Source organism: Oncorhynchus mykiss, chromosome 15 (assembly GCF_013265735.2).
Source record: "Oncorhynchus mykiss isolate Arlee chromosome 15, USDA_OmykA_1.1, whole genome shotgun sequence".
NCBI classification, from domain to species: domain Eukaryota; kingdom Metazoa; phylum Chordata; class Actinopteri; order Salmoniformes; family Salmonidae; genus Oncorhynchus; species Oncorhynchus mykiss.
In genome coordinates, this window is record NC_048579.1 from 15937720 (window position 1) to 15957723 (window position 20004).

The 20004-nt window shown below is 45.4% G+C and overlaps 1 protein-coding gene across 4 annotated transcripts in view; it reads right to left on the bottom strand.

Moving 5' to 3' along the window:
• Positions 1-517: 517 nt before the first annotated feature.
• Positions 518-20004, bottom strand: part of LOC110490929 (brefeldin A-inhibited guanine nucleotide-exchange protein 1) — a 97047-nt gene continuing 77560 nt past the window's right edge. For 2 of the 4 annotated variants that reach the window (XM_036943871.1, XM_036943873.1), the window contains 20 exons: positions 18593-18873; positions 18225-18383; positions 17769-17913; positions 17515-17602; positions 17334-17374; positions 17035-17204; positions 16284-16435; positions 15153-15325; positions 11608-11768; positions 10834-10964; positions 10603-10732; positions 10264-10399; positions 9905-10043; positions 9534-9606; positions 9251-9404; positions 8918-9057; positions 8458-8629; positions 5459-5597; positions 1286-1403; positions 518-1138 (listed from right to left, as the gene is read on the bottom strand). In XM_036943871.1, coding sequence (XP_036799766.1) covers positions 926-1138; positions 1286-1403; positions 5459-5597; positions 8458-8629; positions 8918-9057; positions 9251-9404; positions 9534-9606; positions 9905-10043; positions 10264-10399; positions 10603-10732; positions 10834-10964; positions 11608-11768; positions 15153-15325; positions 16284-16435; positions 17035-17204; positions 17334-17374; positions 17515-17602; positions 17769-17913; positions 18225-18383; positions 18593-18873 — 2915 coding nt within the window. In that variant the 3' untranslated portion in view covers positions 518-925. Of the gene's footprint in view, positions 1139-1285; positions 1404-5458; positions 5598-8457; positions 8630-8917; positions 9058-9250; positions 9405-9533; positions 9607-9904; positions 10044-10263; positions 10400-10602; positions 10733-10833; positions 10965-11607; positions 11769-15152; positions 15326-16283; positions 16436-17034; positions 17205-17333; positions 17375-17514; positions 17606-17768; positions 17914-18224; positions 18384-18592; positions 18874-20004 lie in introns of all 4 variants that reach the window. The other 2 variants (XM_036943870.1, XM_036943872.1) reach the window with 1 other exon arrangement.

Sequence of the window (20004 nt, forward strand, 5' to 3'; positions counted from 1 at the left end):
GAGCAATGCCAAGTATCAGCTGGAATGGTGTAAAGCTCACCTCCATTGGACTCTGGAGCAGTGGAAACGTGTTCTCTGGAGTGACGAATTACCCTTCATCATCTTGCAGTCCGAAGGAGGAATCTGGGTTTGGTGGATGCCAGGAGAACGCTACCTGTCCCAGAGCAGGGTCTAGGGCTTTTTCATGGTTTGGGCCCCTTAGTTCCAGTGAAGGGAAAATCTTAACGTTACAGCGTACAATGACATTCTAGATGATTCTGTTGCAACAGTTTGGGGAAGGCCCTTTCCTGCTAAAGCATGACAATGCCCCTGTGCACAAAGTGAGGTCCATACAGAAATGGTTTGTCGAGATCGTTGTGGAAGAACTTGACTGGCCTGACCTCAACCCCATCAAACACCTTAAGGATGAATTGGAATGCTGACTGCGAGTCAGGCCTAGTCACCCAATATCAGTGCCCAACCTCACCAATGCTCTTGTGGCTGAATGGAAGCAAGTCTCCACAACAATGTTCCAAAATCTAGTGGAAAGTATTCCCAGAAGAGTGGAGGCTGTTATAGCAGCAAAGGGGGGACCAACTCCATATAAATGCCCATGATTTTGGAATGACATGTTAGACGAGCACTTGTCCACATACTTTTAGCCATGTAGTGTGTATGGGAGTTGGCATTTTCTGTCACATGACAGTCAGGTTCACAGTAGAGACACCTTGGAGTTTCCTGTACCATTAGTTGTGGATTCTGGGTAACTGCCAAATCCAGAAGGGTGAAGTCTGGTCAGATGCACCCTTCATAGTACCCTGGGGGATGGGAGACCATAGTCCTAAAGGGTTGGTAGACAAACCCAAGGCAAGAGGGGAGGAGGACTTCCAGAACTCCAGGCTTCCCTAGTCAGAGGTCTCGCAGCCAGCCCGCTACACGTGCACCATCACTGGGCTTCCTCTCCAGCCACCTCCCCCCTCTCCACCTCAACTTCCAGCTCTGGTTCTGGTTCTGCAGGTGGTCCAGGCAGCTGGGCGATCTGGAACACGATGCCGATGCGTAGGTAGAACTTCCGTAGCACGGTCCGCAGTTCTGGGATTAGATCAACCTGCATGATCTCACACAGCAGAGGGTAGTACCTGGACGCATGGGCCTTGAACTGTGGAAAGAGAGAGAGACATAAAACATCTCCCTACAGATGAATCCCCATTCAAAGACAGGGTTAGGTCTTCTTGAACATATCGCTGACAATGACTTGACCAAATCAGTGGCCTGTCTGAATGTTGTTAATGGTTGACATCCTTACCCTGTCGTCACTGATCTTCAGGACCTTGGTGAGGAAGAGGAGCAGCAGGTTGGTCCAGGCTTCTCTGTGGCTCTCTGATGTTAGAGTCAGGAAGTAGGCTACTGCCTCACTGCACACACTAGAGGGAAAGATCTTGATAGACTCATTGAGCTTATGAAAACTGTTCAGCGACACAGAATTAAGATGTGATTCACAAATTATTTAGCAGCAAGACTAAATTCACAGCCAACATGAAATTATTTGACTCCACACCAGCTACAAGGAGAGGAGCAGCTGTGACCTCTGACCTCTAACCCTCACCCTTTCCTCAAACAGAACCTCCATCTCTCCCTCCCGTCCCATCATCTCCTCCCTTCTTCACAGCCCCCTTACAATCCATGAGCTAATCACCTCCGAAATCTGCTTAGCCCTCGTAAGCACCTTGCTGGGAATCAACTCTGCATGTCGGCTGTCCTCTCTCCTCTACAATGCCATGCTATACTAGTGTGGTGTGTGTGCTGGCCTCCCTCCTCTACCATGCCATGCTATACTAGTGTGGTGTGTGTGCTGTCCTCTCTCCTCAACCATGCCATGCTATACTAGTGTGGTGTGTGTGTGCTGTCCTCTCTCCTCTACAATGCCATGCTATACTAGTGTGGTGTGTGTGCTGTCCTCTCTCCTCTACCATGCCATGCTATACTAGTGTGGTGTGTGTGCTGTCCTCTCTCCTCTACAATGCCATGCTATACTAGTGTGGTGTGTGTGCTGGCCTCCCTCCTCTACCATGCCATGCTATACTAGTGTGGTGTGTGTGCTGTCCTCTCTCCTCAACCATGCCATGCTATACTAGTGTGGTGTGTGTGTGCTGTCCTCTCTCCTCTACAATGCCATGCTATACTAGTGTGGTGTGTGTGCTGTCCTCTCTCCTCTACCATGTCATGCTATACTAGTGTGGTGTGTGTGCTGTCCTCTCTCCTCTACCATGCCATGCTATACTAGTGTGGTGTGTGTGCTGTCCTCTCTCCTCTACCGTGCCATGCTATACTAATGTGGTGTGTGTGCTGTCCTCTCTCCTCTACCGTGCCATGCTATACTAGTGTGGTGTGTGTGTGCTGTCCTCTCTCCTCTACCGTGCCATGCTATACTAGTGTGGTGTGTGCTGTCCTCTCTCCTCTACCATGCCATGCTATACTAGTGTGGTGTGTGTGCTGTCCTCTCTCCTCTACCGTGCCATGCTATACTAGTGTGGTGTGTGTGCTGTCCTCTCTCCTCTACCATGCCATGCTATACTAGTGTGGTGTGTGTGCTGTCCTCTCTCCTCTATCATGCTATACTAGTGTGGTGTGTGTGTGCTGTCCTCTCTCCTCTACCATGCCATGCTATACTAGTGTGGTGTGTGCGCACGCATGTTTGTGATAGTCCAGTCCGTGAGCTCTCACTCTCTCTCTCTTACACATGAACGGACATATCAGACTGACAACCTAAGAGTTTCCTGCTAATACAGATACTGGCTTCAATACAAAGACGAGACGATAGCTACTATGTGATACTGCAATAGAAAGACAAAGCGATGACAACTGACTGAGTAATAACAGCAACACAGAGTCTGTGGATGTACAGACCTACTATACCCAGTATCCAGTGTAGTTGTTTCAGATATGTCACATTTAGACGAGTGCTCTGAATGACTGGAGAGAGTGAGAGTCATCGACGGAAGATACAACGACATCAACACAATCTGAATCAATCATTCTCTCTCAGGACCAATTTCTTTTGATTCCCCTCCTGCTGTGGCGGATATTGATGTTTTGCCTCGGCTACTGTGACTTCTCTATTCCCTAGATGATGTAAACAGAAGTGTGAATGTCTCAGTCCCTCAGACAGCTGCGGTCAGGGTCAGGACAGAGCACAGCTGTCGAGATGTCTCCCCCTCCCCCCAGTCAATCCTGTTTCCCCTGTGATTACATGGACTGATCAATGCCCTCCCTCTCCCAGCAGCCCTTCATAAATAGCAGGCGTCTGACATGGCCTTGATTCCCCCTCTTCATGAAAAATAATGAAAGTTGTTAATGCTGTTAGATGGTGTAGATAGCTGCCTGCCTGGTTCTTAGTAATACTCCAGACATCCAATTTGTAAGATTTAAATAAAAGTCATCATGTTTGCCGGAGTTCTACCCACGATAAAGCAGCAAATTAGTTATTAAATATTTATGTAAATTAAAGCACATTCTGGGCATACTTCAGACATGTGAAAATAATGCCCCCCATATGACTGCCATTACACACAGCCTAATGAAGGAGGTTTACGAATGCGGTGAGAGGATGATTAGAGATGGTGGAGGAACGGTGAAAGGCTCATTAATGAGAGGATGATTAGGGATGGTGGAGGAACAGTGAAAGGCTCATTAATGAGAGGATGATTAGGGATGGTGGAGGAACGGTGAAAGGCTCGTTAGTGAGAGGATGATTAGGGATGGTCGAGGAACGGTGAAAGGCTCGTTAGTGAGAGGATGATTAGGGATGGTGGAGGAACGGTGAAAGGCTCGTTAGTGAGAGGATGATTAGGGATGCTGGATGAATGGTGAAAGGCTCGTTAGTGAGAGGATGATTAGGGATGGTGGAGGAATGGTGAAAGGCTCGTTAGTGAGAGGATGATTAGGGATGGTGGAGGAACAGTGAAAGGCTCGTTAGTGAGAGGATGATTAGGGATGGTCGAGGAACGGTGAAAGGCTCGTTAGTGAGAGGATGATTAGGGATGGTATAGGAACTGTGAAAGGCTCGTTAGTGAGAGGATGATTAGGGATGGTGGATGAATGGTGAAAGGCTCGTTAGTGAGAGGATGATTATGGATGGTGGAGGAATGGTGAAAGGCTCGTTAGTGAGAGGATGATTAGGGATGGTGGAGGAATGGTGAAAGGCTCGTTAGTGAGAGGATGATTAGGGATGGTGGAGGAATGGTGAAAGGCTCGTTAGTGAGAGGATGATTAGGGATGGTGGAGGAACGGTTAAAGGCTCATTAGTGAGAGGATGATTAGGGATGGTCGAGGAATGGTGAAAGGCTCATTAGTGAGAGGATGATTAGGGATGGTGGAGGAACGGTGAAAGGCTCGTTAGTGAGAGGATGATTAGGGATGGTGGAGGAACGGTGAAAGGCTCGTTAGTGAGAGGATGATTAGGGATGGTGGAGGAACGGTGAAAGGCTCGTTAGTGAGAGGATGATTAGGGATGGTCGAGGAATGGGGAAAGGCTCGTTAGTGAGAGGATGATTAGGGATGGTCGAGGAACGGAGAAAGGCTCGTTAGTGAGAGGATGATTAGGGATGGTCGAGGAACGGTGAAAGGCTCGTTAGTAGGGGGAAAAGGAGCAGAACAACAACGGGAAGCAGTAGAACAGAGCTGCACAGCCTCCCGAGTGGTGCAGTGATCTAAGGCACTGCATCGCAGTGCTAGCAGTGCCACTAGAGATCCTGGTTCGAGTCCAGGCTCTGTCAGAGCCGGCCACGACCGGGAGACCCAAGGGGGCGGCACACAATTGGCCAACGTCGTCCGGGTTAGGGGAGGGTTTGGCCTGCAGGGATGTTCTTGTCCCATCACGCTCTAGCGACTCCTGTGGCGGGCCAGACGTATGCACGCTGACACGGTTGCCAGGTGTACGGCGTTTTCTCCGACACATTGGTGCGGCTGGGTTAAGCGGGCATTGTGTCAAGAAGCAATGCGGCTTGGCTGGGTTGTCTTTCGGAGGACGCACGGCTCTCGACCTCTGATCATGTGCAGCGATGAGACAAGACTCTAACTACCAATTGGATACCACAAAATTGGGGAGAAAAAGGGGTAAAAGTTTAAAAAATGTAAATAACAGAGCTGCACATGATCATTAAGGAGATCATGTTACTCTGCTCACTTAAAGAATGTTGTTTTCAGTGAAATTAAGTGTAATCTGAAACTCTAATGACTTTCTATTCCCAGGTTGAGACAAAGGGACACAAAGCCAGGTGGAGATTAGCTGGAGATATCAGTGTTTGGTGTGAGTTAGGAGTTATTGAGGTTTACACTGGCAGTAGTCAAACTAGCTATTCAAAGCAGCAGTGAAGCAATTCCTGAGTTACCTTCAGTAAATCTGGTATATGACCAAGTGTATTGTTTGACAGCCTCCATACAGTGATATAGTAGTGGGGGCGTGGCGGTCCTTCCTTACTTAAGCAGCTGTCTCTGGACTTCCTCCCAGGCAGTCTGACGGCTGTCATCAGAGTACATCCGGAACAGGATCCTTAGGCCACACGCCAGACTGCTGGTCTCCTGCTTCAGCAGATTGGGCTTTGACTTCCCTTTAAAACCTGGAACAGACAGACCGAGAGAGAACGGTTGCTGTCTGTTACAGCCATTGAGGCGCGTCAACACTAGGGACGATAAACAGGGCATTGTTCCAATTGTTCAGAGAGTTGCATTTGGCTCCAGGACAGATATACCGTGCTTCCTGAGGAATCTTAAGATTCAGAAAATCACTCTCCTACTTCATGTAATTCTTGGGAGTTTCCTCGAGTGGTGCACTGCAGGGCCACGTAAAGACTATTCTCAGGTACACTGTACAGTGCATTCAGAAAGAATTCAAACCCCTTTACTTTTTCCACATGGTGATGTTTTTTTTTATTCCTTCATCAATCTACACACAATACCCCATAATAACAAAGTGAAAACAGGTTTTTAGAAATCTTGGCACATTTATTACAAATAAAAAACAGAAGTACCGTATTCACATAAATATTCAGACCCTTTTCTATGAGACTCAAAATTGATCTCAGGTGCATCCTGGGCCAAAAGGCCCTTAACTTCTTTGGGATAGGGGGCAGCATTTTCACTTTTGGATGAATAACGCGCCCAGAGTAAACTGCCTCCTACTCAGTCCCAGATGCTAATATATGCATAGTATTATTAGTATTGGATAGAAAACACTCTGAAGTTTCTAAAACTGTTTGAATGATGTATGTGAGTATAACAGAACTCATATGGCATGCAAAAACCGGAGAAAAAATCCAAACAGAAAGTGGGAAATCTGAGGTTTGTAGTTTTTGAACTCAGCCCCTATCAAATACAGTGAGATATGGGTCATCTTTCACTTCCTAAGGCTTCCACTACATGTCAACAGTCTTTAGAACATTGTTTCAGGCTTCTACTGTGAAGGGGGGCCGAATGAGAGCTGATTGAGTCAGAGGTATGGCAGCAGCCTCAATCTCGGTCATGCGCGTTCACATGAGAGGTATCTCCGGTTCCTTTGATTTTCTACAGACAATGGAATTCTCCGGTTGGAACATTATTGAACATTTATGATAAAAACATCCTAAAGATTGATTCTATACTTAGTTTGACAAGTTTCTACGACCTGTAATATAACTTTTTAAACTTTTCGTTCGAAGTTCGGCTGGACCTGAACTCGCGTTTGGATTTGTTTACCAAACGCCCTAACAAAAGAAGTTATTTGGACATAAATTATGGACATTATCGAGCAAATCAAACATTTGTGGAACTGGGATTCCTGGGAGTGCATTCTAATGAAGATCATCAAAGGTAAGTGAATATTTAGAATGATATTTCTGACTAATGTTGACTGCGCAACATGGCCGATATTTCCTTTGGCTGGTTTGGGCTCTGAGCGCCGTACTCAGAATATGCTTCTTCCGTAAAGTTTTTTTGAAATCTGACACATTGGTTGCATTAAGGAGAAGTGTATCTAAAGTTTCATGCATAACACTTGCATAATATTCATCAACATTTATAATGAGTATTTCTGTGAATTGATGTGGCTCTCTGCAAAATCACAGCATGTTTTTGAACTACTTATAACACACCAATGTAAAATGAGATTTTGGGATATAAATATGCACTTTATCGAACAAAACATACATGTATTGTGTAACACGAAGTCCTATGAGTGTCATCTGATGAAGATCATCAAAGGTTAGTGATTAATTTTTATCTCTATTTGTGCTTTTTGTGACTCCTCTCTTTGGCTCGAAAAATGGCTGGGTTTGTCTGTGACTTGGTGGTGACCTAACATAATCGTTGTGGAGCTTTTGCTGTAAAGCATTTTTTTAAATCAGACACTGTGGCTGGATTAACGAGAATTGTATCTTTAAAATGGTGCCTAATACTTGTATGTTTGAGAAATTAGATTTATGAGATTTCTGTTGATTTGTATTTGGCGCCCTGCAATTTCATTGGCTGTTGGCGAGGGGTTCCACAAGCGGAACGGGGTTCTGCTAGCGGAACCCAAGTCCTAGACAGGGTAAAGAACTCAGATCATGAGAAACAAGATTCTCTGGTTTGATGAAACCAAGATTGAATTTTTTGGCCTGAATGCCAAGCGTCACGTCTGGAGGAAACCTCGCACCATCCCTACGGTGAAGAATGGTGGTGGCAGCATCATGCTGTGGGGATGTTTTTCAGCGGCAGGAACTGGGTGATTAGTCAGGATCTAGGGAAAGATGAATGGAGCGAAGTACAGAAAGATTATTGATGAAAACCTGCTCCAGAGCGTTCAGGACCTCAGACTAGGGTGAGACAACGACCCCAAGCACAAAGCCAAGAAAACAAATGAGTTGCTTCAGGACAAGTATCTGAATGTCCTTGAGTGGGCTAGCTAGAGCCCGGACTTGAACCCGATCGAAGATCTCTGGAGAGACCTGAAAATAGCTGTGCAGCGATGCTCTCCATCCAATCTGACAGTGTTTGAGAGGATATACAGCAATGAATGGGAGAAACTCCAGAAATACAGGTGAGCCAAGCTTATAGAATCATACCCAAGAAGACTCAAGGCTGTAATCGCTGCCAAAGATGCTTCAACAAAGTGCTGAGTAAAGAGTCTGAATACTTATGTAAATGTGATATTTCAGTTTATTTTATTTTTTATACATTTGCAAACATGTCTAATAACCTGTTTTTGCTTTGTCATTATGGGGTATTGTGTGTATATTGATGAAGAAAAAAAGTATTTAATCAATTTTAGAATAAGGCTGAAACATAACAAAATGTGGAAAAGTAAAGGGGTCTGAATACTTTCTGAATGCACTGCATGTTCACTGCATGTTCACTGCATGTGCACTGCCTGTGCTCTGCATGTGTACTGCCTGTACTCTGCATGTGTACTGCCTGTGTACTGCATGTGCACTGCATGTGCTCTGGTGCAGGGCAGTGACCCACCTGCCTTCCATAGAGTGGTCCTCTGCTCGTTGCTAGAGTTGAAGGCCTTGGCGAAGCGGTGGGACTCCAACAGGCAGTCCAGCAACTTAAACAGCTGTTCTGAGGTCAGGTAGCGGTACATTCCTTGGTCCTGAGTCTCGACACGGACGTCTGCCGCGTCCAGAGCATCTCTCTGGACAGGACAAACACAAGCTTCAGAGAACTTTCCCAGAACATTCACACAACCAAACACAAACAGAGCCTTCCCATATCACTGCTATGTATGACAAATACTTCCCTCCTTCCCTGACATTCACTAGAAGAACATACAGTATAGACATTTCACATGTTCAAGGATCAGGACAGTCCATACAGCCAAGCTTTTGAACACACATTTTTTTGCAAGGAATGTGTCCTTCCACCAAGTCCCGAAACAGTGATACCTCTCATCCTCCACGTAGGGGTGGGAGTGAGACGTTACCTGCGCAGCAGCCAGGTTCTCAGCATCCTCCTTCCTGCTGGTTGCAGGGAAGAAGACCATGTTGTCTATGGTCTGGATCAGCTCCAACTGCACTACACACTTAATGAGCAAGCCTGAGAATAACCTCTGCTCCTGGATCTCTGTGGAACACACACACACACACACACACACACACACACACACACACACACACACACACACACACACACACACACACACACACACACACACACACACACACACACACACACACACACACACACACACACACACACACACGATGAGCATAGGGTTGAAAAACACTCCAGTGGTAGGTGAAAAAGAGACACTAACTTGTTGGAGTCCGGGTTCTGGGGCTGTCCTCACACATGCCTGCGCTGTACTGACTCTGCCGCCGGGTCACCATGGCAATCCTCTCCGCACTGTTGATGGAATGCTGGTCCTCGGAACGGGACTGGATGTCCACTGACTTCTGGGAAATTGAATCCTGAGGGCACATGGGGAGAAGTTATTTTGTCTGGATTGTACTGGGTCATGTTGTTGTACAGTCTAATCTGGCATAAGAGATAGACCAGCTACAGACTTAATGAAACCTACAGCTCAGCTTGAAACATACCAGCTGTTTGTCTGATACATCCTGTGGTGTCATGGGATCTCCCTCTGCTCCTGCTAGTCTCCATGTCAACAGTCTGAGAGGGCAGAGAGGAACAATACGGGACAGGACAGTGTTACTCTACTTATACAGTGTCATATTGCAGTACCATACACACAGACAGTCAGGTATCCCACTCTATCAAGTAAACAACGACAAAAGCCAGTAAAAGATCATGTCCATTTAATACCTCTCCTCCATTCCTAGAGGACTTTATACGACTGTCTCAGTGTGCTCCATGTTTACATCACTAAGTTCAGCAATAACAAATCATCACAGACAATATTCCCAGCTGAATCTCAGCGATATGAATAAAGTCTGCATCAGCAGCTTACGCGTGTGGGATGGTGGTCTTGAAGATGTCCAGCATGCAGTTACAGGTCTTGTCCCAGATCTCCGGAGTAAACTTCTCTCCATTCAGGATGACCACGTTCTCCAGACAGTTGGTGCCTGACCGAGCCAACTGCTCATTATCTAGGCCGAGAGAGAGAGAGGAGAAAAGAAGTGAGGGAAAGAGAAAGACAATTCATGTGGAGAGCAGGAGACCGGGAGAAGAGAGAGAAGAAAGAGTGGCATGTGGATTGAAAAGAAGAGGAACTATGCATAAGAAAGAGGGGATGAGCGTGATTGAGGACGGTGTACTCAGTATAAGTCTACGACTGTAGGTGTTTGTAGCGCTGCCCTCGGTCCTCACCTTGCTGAACACACCAGTACAGTTGGGACAGGATGTCATCCAGCAGAACGTCACTGAGAGTCTCAAAGTACTGCGTGAACACGTCAGAGATGGCGTAAAGTGCGTGGTTACAGGTCGTCGTCATCCACTCTGCTTTCTGGAAGACACAAACAACACAGAAGGGTTACCAGGGTTACACCAGTTCAAGTCATTGTAGCAGCCAAGAGGACAATCGTCCAGTTGGTACTGGATACTAGTTGTGGAACCAATGATGTACTGTAACTATGGAAATAGGTGTTGGTTACACTGGAGATAAAGCTGGGTCTTTGGTGAATGGGTATTTGGGATGTGGAGACTTGCCTCAGTTTGCTGCTCAGGCAGCTTCATGTTGTCAAATATCCTGAAGACGATCCTGAACAGATCCTGCCACCAGTGCTTCTCAAAGGTGTGTCCATAGGTCTTCATCACCTCAAACATCACCGTCAGACCCCTGACACACACATACTTCTTATAATACACCCTTACCATCAGTTGACTTCCACCTCTAAAATATTCCCATCTATGATGACACAGGACTGAAACTCTTCTCACCTGGTCCTGACGTCCAGTTTGCACCTGTTGATGATGCAGGACAGCTCAAAGAGGATGGGGAACCACCCCCTCACCCACACCCGGTCCTCTGGGACTACATTCATGTCATCGCTGGTGTAGTCTTTGAATGCCTGCCAGAGAGAAAACAGCATAGTTTACACCATTTCCTGAGAGTTGATACACACACACGGACACGCACACGCAGACATACACACACACACACACAGACACGCACATGTGGACACACACACACACACACACAGACACACACACACACACACACACACACACACACACTAACTCTATAAAGGTCTCTAAGCCGTATTTACTGTTCACTGCAGGCACACACGCGCACACACACACACACACACACACAACTAATCCCCTCCTCTCCTCTTGTCCACCCCCACACAAACAAACAGAAAGCAGGCAGTGTGGCTGGAGAGTGTCTGCATAGAGAAGAGACCTTGGAGAAAAGCACTGGCAGATAGAAAACATCACTGGTGCTAACATGGGACATTTTCATTATATATAAATAAATCATTTGGGATATGCTGTTATCCAGAGCGACTCACATTGTTTATCTGATGATTAACAAGAAAATGATGAAACCTTTAGGTGGGTCACAGTACAAAATGTTTTGGAGACCAGTCATGGTCTACCACGAACAACTATGGGCAATACCATTTGATGTTCAGAAATGACTGATATGGGTTCAGCTCTTATCTATGAGACCTGATAATAAACTAAGTCCAGGAATTGTTTGTAACTGACCTGGGGCCTGTCAGAGACGTATTTGGCGCAGTGGCGAATGAGACGGATGGCCTCCATGCTGGTGTCGGGGAAGGAGGCGTTGCAGGCAAACTCAGACAGACACTTGACTGCATCCTGGAAGGAGTCTATGGTGGCTGGGAAGTGCTTCTCAAATACATTCACTGAGAGAAGAATAGAAGAAGAAGAAGAGGAGGAGAAGAGAAGGAGTGAATAGAAGAGAAGAAGAAGAAGAGGAGAAAAGAGAAGAGAAGTGGATAAGGAGCAAAGAAGCGAAGAAGAAAAGAAGAGAAGGAGAACAGTGAAAAACGATGACAGGAGTTAACTTATCTGTTTATCAGAATAATATTACATGGCCCTGTCATCAAAAACACTAACATACAGTGCCTTGCGAAAGTATTCGGCCCCCTTGAACTTTGCGACCTTTTGCCACATTTCAGGCTTCAAACATAAAGATATAAAACTGTATTTTTTTGTGAAGAATCAACAACAAGTGGGACACAATCATGAAGTGGAACGGCATTTATTGGATATTTCAAACTTTTTTAACAAATCAAAAACTGAAAAATTGGACGTGCAAAATTATTCAGCCCCTTTACTTTCAGTGCAGCAAACTCTCTCCAGAAGTTCAGTGAGGATCTCTGAATGATCCAATGCTGACCTAAATGACTAATGATGATAAATACAATCCACCTGTGTGTAATCAAGTCTCCGTATAAATGCACCTGCACTGTGATAGTCTCAGAGGTCCGTTAAAAGCGCAGAGAGCATCATGAAGAACAAGGAACACACCAGGCAGGTCCGAGATACTGTTGTGAAGAAGTTTAAAGCCGGATTTGGATACAAAAAGATTTCCCAAGCTTTAAACATCCCAAGGAGCACTATGCAAGCGATAATATTGAAATGGAAGGAGTATCAGACCACTGCAAATCTACCAAGACCTGGCCGTCCCTCTAAACTTTCAGCTCATACAAGGAGAAGACTGATCAGAGATGCAGCCAAGAGGCCCATGATCACTCTGGATGAACTGCAGAGATCTACAGCTGATGTGGGAGACTCTGTCCATAGGACAACAATCAGTCATATATTGCACAAATCTGGCCTTTATGGAAGAGTGGCAAGAAGAAAGCCATTTCTTAAAGATATCCATAAAAAGTGTCGTTTAAAGTTTGCCACAAGCCACCTGGGAGACACACCAAACATGTGGAAGAAGGTGCTCTGGTCAGATGAAACCAAAATTGAACTTTTTGGCAACAATGCAAAACGTTATGTTTGGTGTAAAAGCAACACAGCTGAACACACCATCCCCACTGTCAAACATGGTGGTGGCAGCATCATGGTTTGGGCCTGCTTTTCTTCAGCAGGGACAGGGAAGATGGTTAAAATTGATGGGAAGATGGATGGAGCCAAATACAGTACCATTCTGGACGAAAACCTGATGGAGTCTGCAAAAGACCTGAGACTGGGACGGAGATTTGTCTTCCAACAAGACAATGATCCAAAACATAAAGCAAAATCTACAATGGAATGGTTCAAAAATAAACATATCCAGGTGTTAGAATGGCCAAGTCAAAGTCCAGACCTGAATCCAATCGAGAATCTGTGGAAAGAACTGAAAACTGCTGTTCACAAATGCTCTCCATCCAACCTCACTGAGCTCGAGCTGTTTTGCAAGGAGGAATGGGAAAAAAATTCAGTCTCTCGATGTGCAAAACTGATAGAGACATACCCCAAGCGACTTACAGCTGTAATCGCAGCAAAAGGTGGCGCTACAAAGTATTAACTTAAGGGGGCTGAATAATTTTGCACGCCCAATTTTTCAGTTTTTGATTTGTTAAAAAAGTTTGAAATATCCAATAAATGTCGTTCCACTTCATGATTGTGTCCCACTTGTTGTTGATTCATCACAAAAAAATACAGTTTTATATCTTTATGTTGGAAGCCTGAAATGTGGCAAAAGGTCTAAAAGTTCAAGGGGGCCGAATACTTTCGCAAGGCACTGTAAACCTCAAATTGAGGATTACTGAAACAATCATATTGAAATCTAAGCAGTAATATACAGTGCCTTCGGAAAATATTCAGAACCCTTGACTTTTTCACATTTTGTTAAGTTACACATTTATTCTAAAACTGATTAAAATGTTTTTTTTTCCCTCAGAAATCTACACAATCTACATTTTTTTTTACATGTATTAGAAATTAAAAACTGAAATACCTTATTTACTTAAGTATTCAGACCCTTTGCTATGAGAATCGAAATTGATCTCAGGTGCATCCTGTTTCCAATGATCATCCTTGAGATGTTTCTACAACTTGGAGTCCACCAGTGGTAAATTCAATTGATTGGAACATGATATGGAAAGGCACACACCTGTCTATATAAGGTCCCACAGTTGACAGTGCCTATCAGAGTAAAAACCAAGCCATGAGGTCGAAGGAATTGTCCGTAGAGCTCCAAGACATGATTGTGTCGAAGGCACAGATATGGGGAAGGGTACCAAGAAATGTCTGCAGCATTGACGGTCCCCAAGAACACAGTGGCCTCCATCATTCTTAAATGGAAAAAGTTTGGAACCACCAAGACTCTTCCTAGAGCTGGCCGCCCAGCCTAACTGAGCAATCGGGGGAAAAAGCATAAGACAGCCCGCTTGGAGTTTGCCAAAAGGCACCTAAAGAGTCTCAGATCATGAGATACAAGATTCTCTGGTCTGACGAAACCAAGGTTGAACTCTTTGGCCTGAATGCCAAGCGTCACATCTGGAGGAAACCTCGCACCATCCCTACGGTGAAGAATGGTGGTGGCAGCATCATGCTGAGGGGATGTTTTTCATTGGCAGAGGCTGGGAGACCAGTCAGGATCGAGGCAAAGATGAACAGAGCAAAGTACAGAGATATCCTTGATTAAAACGTGCTCCAGAACGCTCAGGACCTCAGACTGCAGCGAAGGTTCACTTTCCAATGGGACAACGACCCTAAGCACACAGCCAAGACAGCACAGGAGTGGCTTAGGGACAAGTCTCTGAATGTCCTTGAGTGGCCCAGCCATAGCCCGGACTTGAACCCGATCTAACATCTCTGGAGAGACCTGAAAATAGCTGTGCAGCGACGCTCTCCATCCAATCTGACAGAGCTTGAGAGGATATACAGCAATGAATGGGAGAAACTCCACAAATACAGGTGAGCCAAGCTTTTAGCATCATACCCAAGAAGACTCGAGGCTGTAATCGCTGCCAAAGATGCTTCAACAAAGTACTGAGTAAAGGGTCTGAATACTTATGTAAATGTAATATTTCAGTTTCTTTATTTGTAATAAATTACCAAAATTAAAAATAAAATAAAAATGTGCTTTGTCATTATGGAGTATTGCTGTAACGTAACAAAATGTGGAAAAAGTATAGAGGTCTGAATACTTTTCGAATTCACTGTATATTAAATATAGGTATAAAAATAAAATCTTAAAAGATAGACAATAATAGAGATCAGATAATGAAGGTCAGTTCTTAGCCCGAAAGATGGTTGTCTCTGAAGCGTGTGTCTCAGTAACTCACTGCTGATGTGGCCCGTCGTCTGGAAGGCTAGCTCTACGATGCTCTCATCCTGGTCCGAGGCAGCCAGGTGGAACACTGAGAAGATGTTCTTCCAGCCCGACCGGATGTTCCCCGCCTGTGAGTTGACCATCTGGGCTATACAGCGCACCACCATGTCCCTGATCGTTGGAGATCTGGAGGAGCAGGAGGAGGACGTTTGGGTTATTCACCTACTGTATGTGAAAGTTGCTTATTGGACTATGAGGAGGATGATCAATAGTGCAGTAGAAATGAAAGTACAAGTACCCCTGCTACAGCCTTTATTTAGGCAGTCTGATTATTCCCTTTCGATTGTTGTGACATGATGGGTTCCAACGGCGACTGTTGTCATAGCAAATCATTTTTTCTGTGCTTTGATTAAGGAGAAAGGACCAGCCTCTGCACAAAAGTACTCTCACACACATATTACACACACACAGGCTGAGTCTAATGAACATACAGCACCGTGGGGGCGTCCATGGCTTTACGTGGCTCCCTGCCATTTCCTCTGAGCTGTAACAGTGGGTGGATTTGGGCCTGGTAGTTCTCCTTCACATCAATGAAAACAGCTTTCAACTGTGAGACTCGGAGCCCTCCAAATTTAAGCAACTGTATCTGTGTCACTACAGAATCTGAGAAAAGATTCACAGCTTCTACTCAGTTGTCTTAGAGTCAGTTGCCAGAGTGCTTTTCTGGTGCACAAGCCAAAACCGAGAAATATTCTATAAAATCCTTATCTTGCTCTCTGGGTTAGTTCTGAGTGTGCCAGTTTTATCCTCCTCAGAGAGCTTGGGTGACTGTGGGAGTTTGACACAGTGCAGTGACTCAGTACAGGGAGACTGGCTGGCTGCAGCGCTAAGAGAGACAGGCACTGGAATGGGAACCACAGAGGTGCAACTCAACACAGACCTTGTAAGGCCAGACTACTATAGCCAAGTGCCTACACAACTAGGGAGTGTGTACATATACCAGCAGACACACGCCTAAGCAAGCAAACACAACCGCAAGCTCATTCAACGCAAGTAGGCAGCACACACAAACAAACAGTCACACGATACAATCAGGAATAACGTTTACAATCAGGAATAACGTTTACCGCAACATCCTATTTACCTGTTCTTTTTCATGATGTGCTCGAAAGGCCTCAGAAAGTCCTTCTGGAATCTGAAGTTTGCCAGCTCTCCCTTCTCCAGAAACTTCATGGACAGCTGCCGGAGAGAATCCACTGCAAAGATAGCTACATCCTCATTGGGGTTACATCCAACCTGAACAGGGAGGCAGACACAGTGTTTTAACATCTCTACCCCACTCTCTAACATTTACCATCCCCTGTAACATGTATAATCTCTGTCCATCTGTAATATTTAGTAGCCAATCTCTACCTCTGTAGCATTTTAACACTTACACCCCCCTCCCCTGCAGCACTCAGGAAGACTAAGGCTAAATAAAGCCCTTAGATATGATTCTTAGGCCCCGTGCTGTCAAAAATGTGATATTCCTGTTTTATATATCTTTTCACACAGAGGTTAGAATAATACTGTGAAATTGTGAACATTCTGATAATGTATTTTTAGTGTAAGAGCTGTGTAATGGAAAACAATCAGAGTAAGGTACTTAATTATCACCCAGAAATTATTTAATATTGAGATAAAAATGGTTGCATTGGACCTTTAAGCCAGGTGTTCCTGAGGGCAGTGTTACAAAGACTAATTAACACCTAGGTAATCAGGTGTGTGGACTCTCTAGCCAACAACAACATGAATCAATCAATTAATGCAAATAAATACAAAATAAAAACAGACGTCCCTGACAACCAGAGTTTCCACAACCCCTGTTAAAGTGAAATAAATCCCAAGATGTCCACCTTGTTGAAGTGGTCTCCAATGACCTCCCAGATCCTGGACCACTGCAGTCTGATACGTCCCATGTTGTAGTAGGAGATCTCCACTATCTTCTGCAGGCTGAACATGCGGGGGTGTGTGGGCGAGGCCAGCTCATCCATAGACACAGCACACAACCAGCGCACAAAGTCCACTGAGAACACAGAGAAACCAGTGTTAGTCAACCATCAGGAGAGCCATGGTACAACGCCAATACATCCACATCAGATAAGCATGTGATCAAATACTGTAATTGAATTCAGTTTGGATTTAGAACACTCACCAATTGCATTACCATCCAGTCTGGTAGAACCTGTGAATATTCTGCAAGAACAAGACCATGGTCACATCTACATGACATATACAGTACATTCATTCACATGATAGAACAGTGGCAGAGCTAAGACCCCAAACCAGTCAGTGGTAATAGAGCAGGATCTATAAGAGACTGCTGCAGTAAATACCTGTCCACAGCCACCACCACACTCTGGGAGCTGGTCTCTCCTATGGACTCCTGGATACTGAGGATCTGCTTCCGGTCTACTGTCCCACCTGCTGTGGACCACAGCACAGTCAGTCACATCTCCAGCATCAAGCATCATACCAAGCATCTCCAGAGTCAAACATGTTGTATAGTCAAGCCCATCACCGGCTTGTTAACGACAGTTTATTTAACCAGTTTATAACCAGAACATGTTTTAAAGGGATAAGCACTGACCCAGGCCCAGGTATTCATCGTTGCTCTGCTCCTTGGTGCTGCTGATGAAGCCCTCTTTCCCCCGAACCGTCCCTGAGATGTACCTGGCCTTCACCCCCGTCCCAATCAGCTGGGCCAGCTCCAACTGACTGATACACTTCATTATCTGTAGGACGGGGGAGGGAGGTGGGAGCATACAGTCATCCATACATTCAATAAGGCTGCATTTACACAGGCGTCAAAAGAGCTGATGTGATTGGTCAAAAGACTGATTGTGTAAAGCCAGCCTTAGTTAGGATTGTTTTTGCACATATCTATTCATTAGTCTTAATTAGTTGAGATAGAAACATATTTTTCACATTGATTGCATCAAAATAAAGAAAAATGGAGACAAAAGGAAGCAATATAGCTTATGACAGCAATACTGATACTATAGTGGCTAACACTGATTACTAGACGTTGGCAGTATGTCCAGACCTCGTGCCAGGAGTTGCCCAGGTAGTTTCCGTCTGTGTGGGCGACGGTGATGAGAGTCTTGATGGTGTCGATATTCTTCTGCTTCATCTCAGTGATGCCAGAGCTGGCTGTGAGCAGGGTGAACCGTGCCAGGGCCTGGATGTACGCATCCCGCTCAAGCTGTGTGTGTGTGTGTGTGTGTGTGTGTGTGTGTGTGAGAGAGAGAGACCATATTCAGTACTGCAGTACTATCTCCATTAAGTTTTGGAGCATGCTATCTTTGGAAAATACACCATTTCACCTTTTGATTCATAGCCCCTCATCCCTTTCATTTAACTCATATTAATCCTCAGTGAACACATGCAGTGTTAGCGTGCTAGATAAACTACCTGTATGGTGAAGATGCAGGCTATCCGGATGGCAAAGCGTATTCCCTCCAGACAGAGAAAAGCCACCTCAGTGTCGTCACAGTCCTGGAGGCCCACACTGAAGGCTGCTAGGAACGGGGTCCAGGCCAGCTTGAACATGGGTCTGACGTGCTCCAGGTGTGTGGCGCTGGTGAAGGGAGCCTGGACGTGACTGACAGCCTCCATCAGGGCCTTGGCTGTCTTAGCCATCTGCTCCATCTCTACGTTATACAGTAGCCGCCGCTGCTTCTCACTGGCCACACCTGATCCAGAAACAGAAGTAAAGTCATAGCATGAACAAACCCACTCTGCTTCTCACTGGCCACACCTGATCCAGAAACAGAAGTAAAGTCATAGCATGAACAAACACACTCTGCTTCTCACTGGCCACACCTGATCCAGAAACAGAAGTAAAGTCATAGCATGAACAAACCCACTCTGCTTCTCACTGGCCACACCTGATCCAGAAACAGAAGTAAAGTCATAGCATGAACAAACCCACTCTGCTTCTCACTGGCCACACCTGATCCAGAAACAGAAGTAAAGTCATAGCATGAACAAACACACTCTGCTTCTCACTGGCCACACCTGATCCAGAAACAGAAGTAAAGTCATAGCATGAACAAACACACTCTGCTTCTCACTGGCCACACCTGATCCAGAAACAGAAGTAAAGTCATAGCATGAACAAACACACTCTGCTTCTCACTGGCCACACCTGATCCAGGATCCGATACAATGCTTCCTACATGTTGTGTTTTCAGACGAGTGCAGATTATAAAGTAGTATACGAGAGGAAGCCACCTGCACAAACACGACAAATATACATCTCCAACTGAAGAAGAACCATTCCCCACTGAACAACAGACACTATATCCAGCTGAAGAAGAACCATTCCCCACTGAACAACAGACACTATATCCAGCTGAAGAAGAACCATTCCCCACTGAACAACAGACACTATCTCCAACTGAAGAAGAACCATTCCCCACTGAACAGACACTATCTCCAACTGAAGAAGAACCATTCCCCACTGAACAACAGACACTATCTCCAACTGAAGAAGAACCATTCCCCACTGAACAGACACTATCTCCAACTGAAGAAGAACCATTCCCCACTGAACAACAGACACTATCTCCAACTGAAGAAGAACCATTCCCCACTGAACAGACACTATCTCCAGCTGAAGAAGAACCATTCCCCACTGAACAACAGACACTATCTCCAGCTGAAGAAGAACCATTCCCCACTGAACAACAGACACTATCTCCAACTGAAGAAGAACCATTCCCCACTGAACAGACACTATCTCCAACTGAAGAAGAACCATTCCCCACTGAACAACAGACACTATCTCCAACTGAAGAAGAACCATTCCCCACTGAACAACA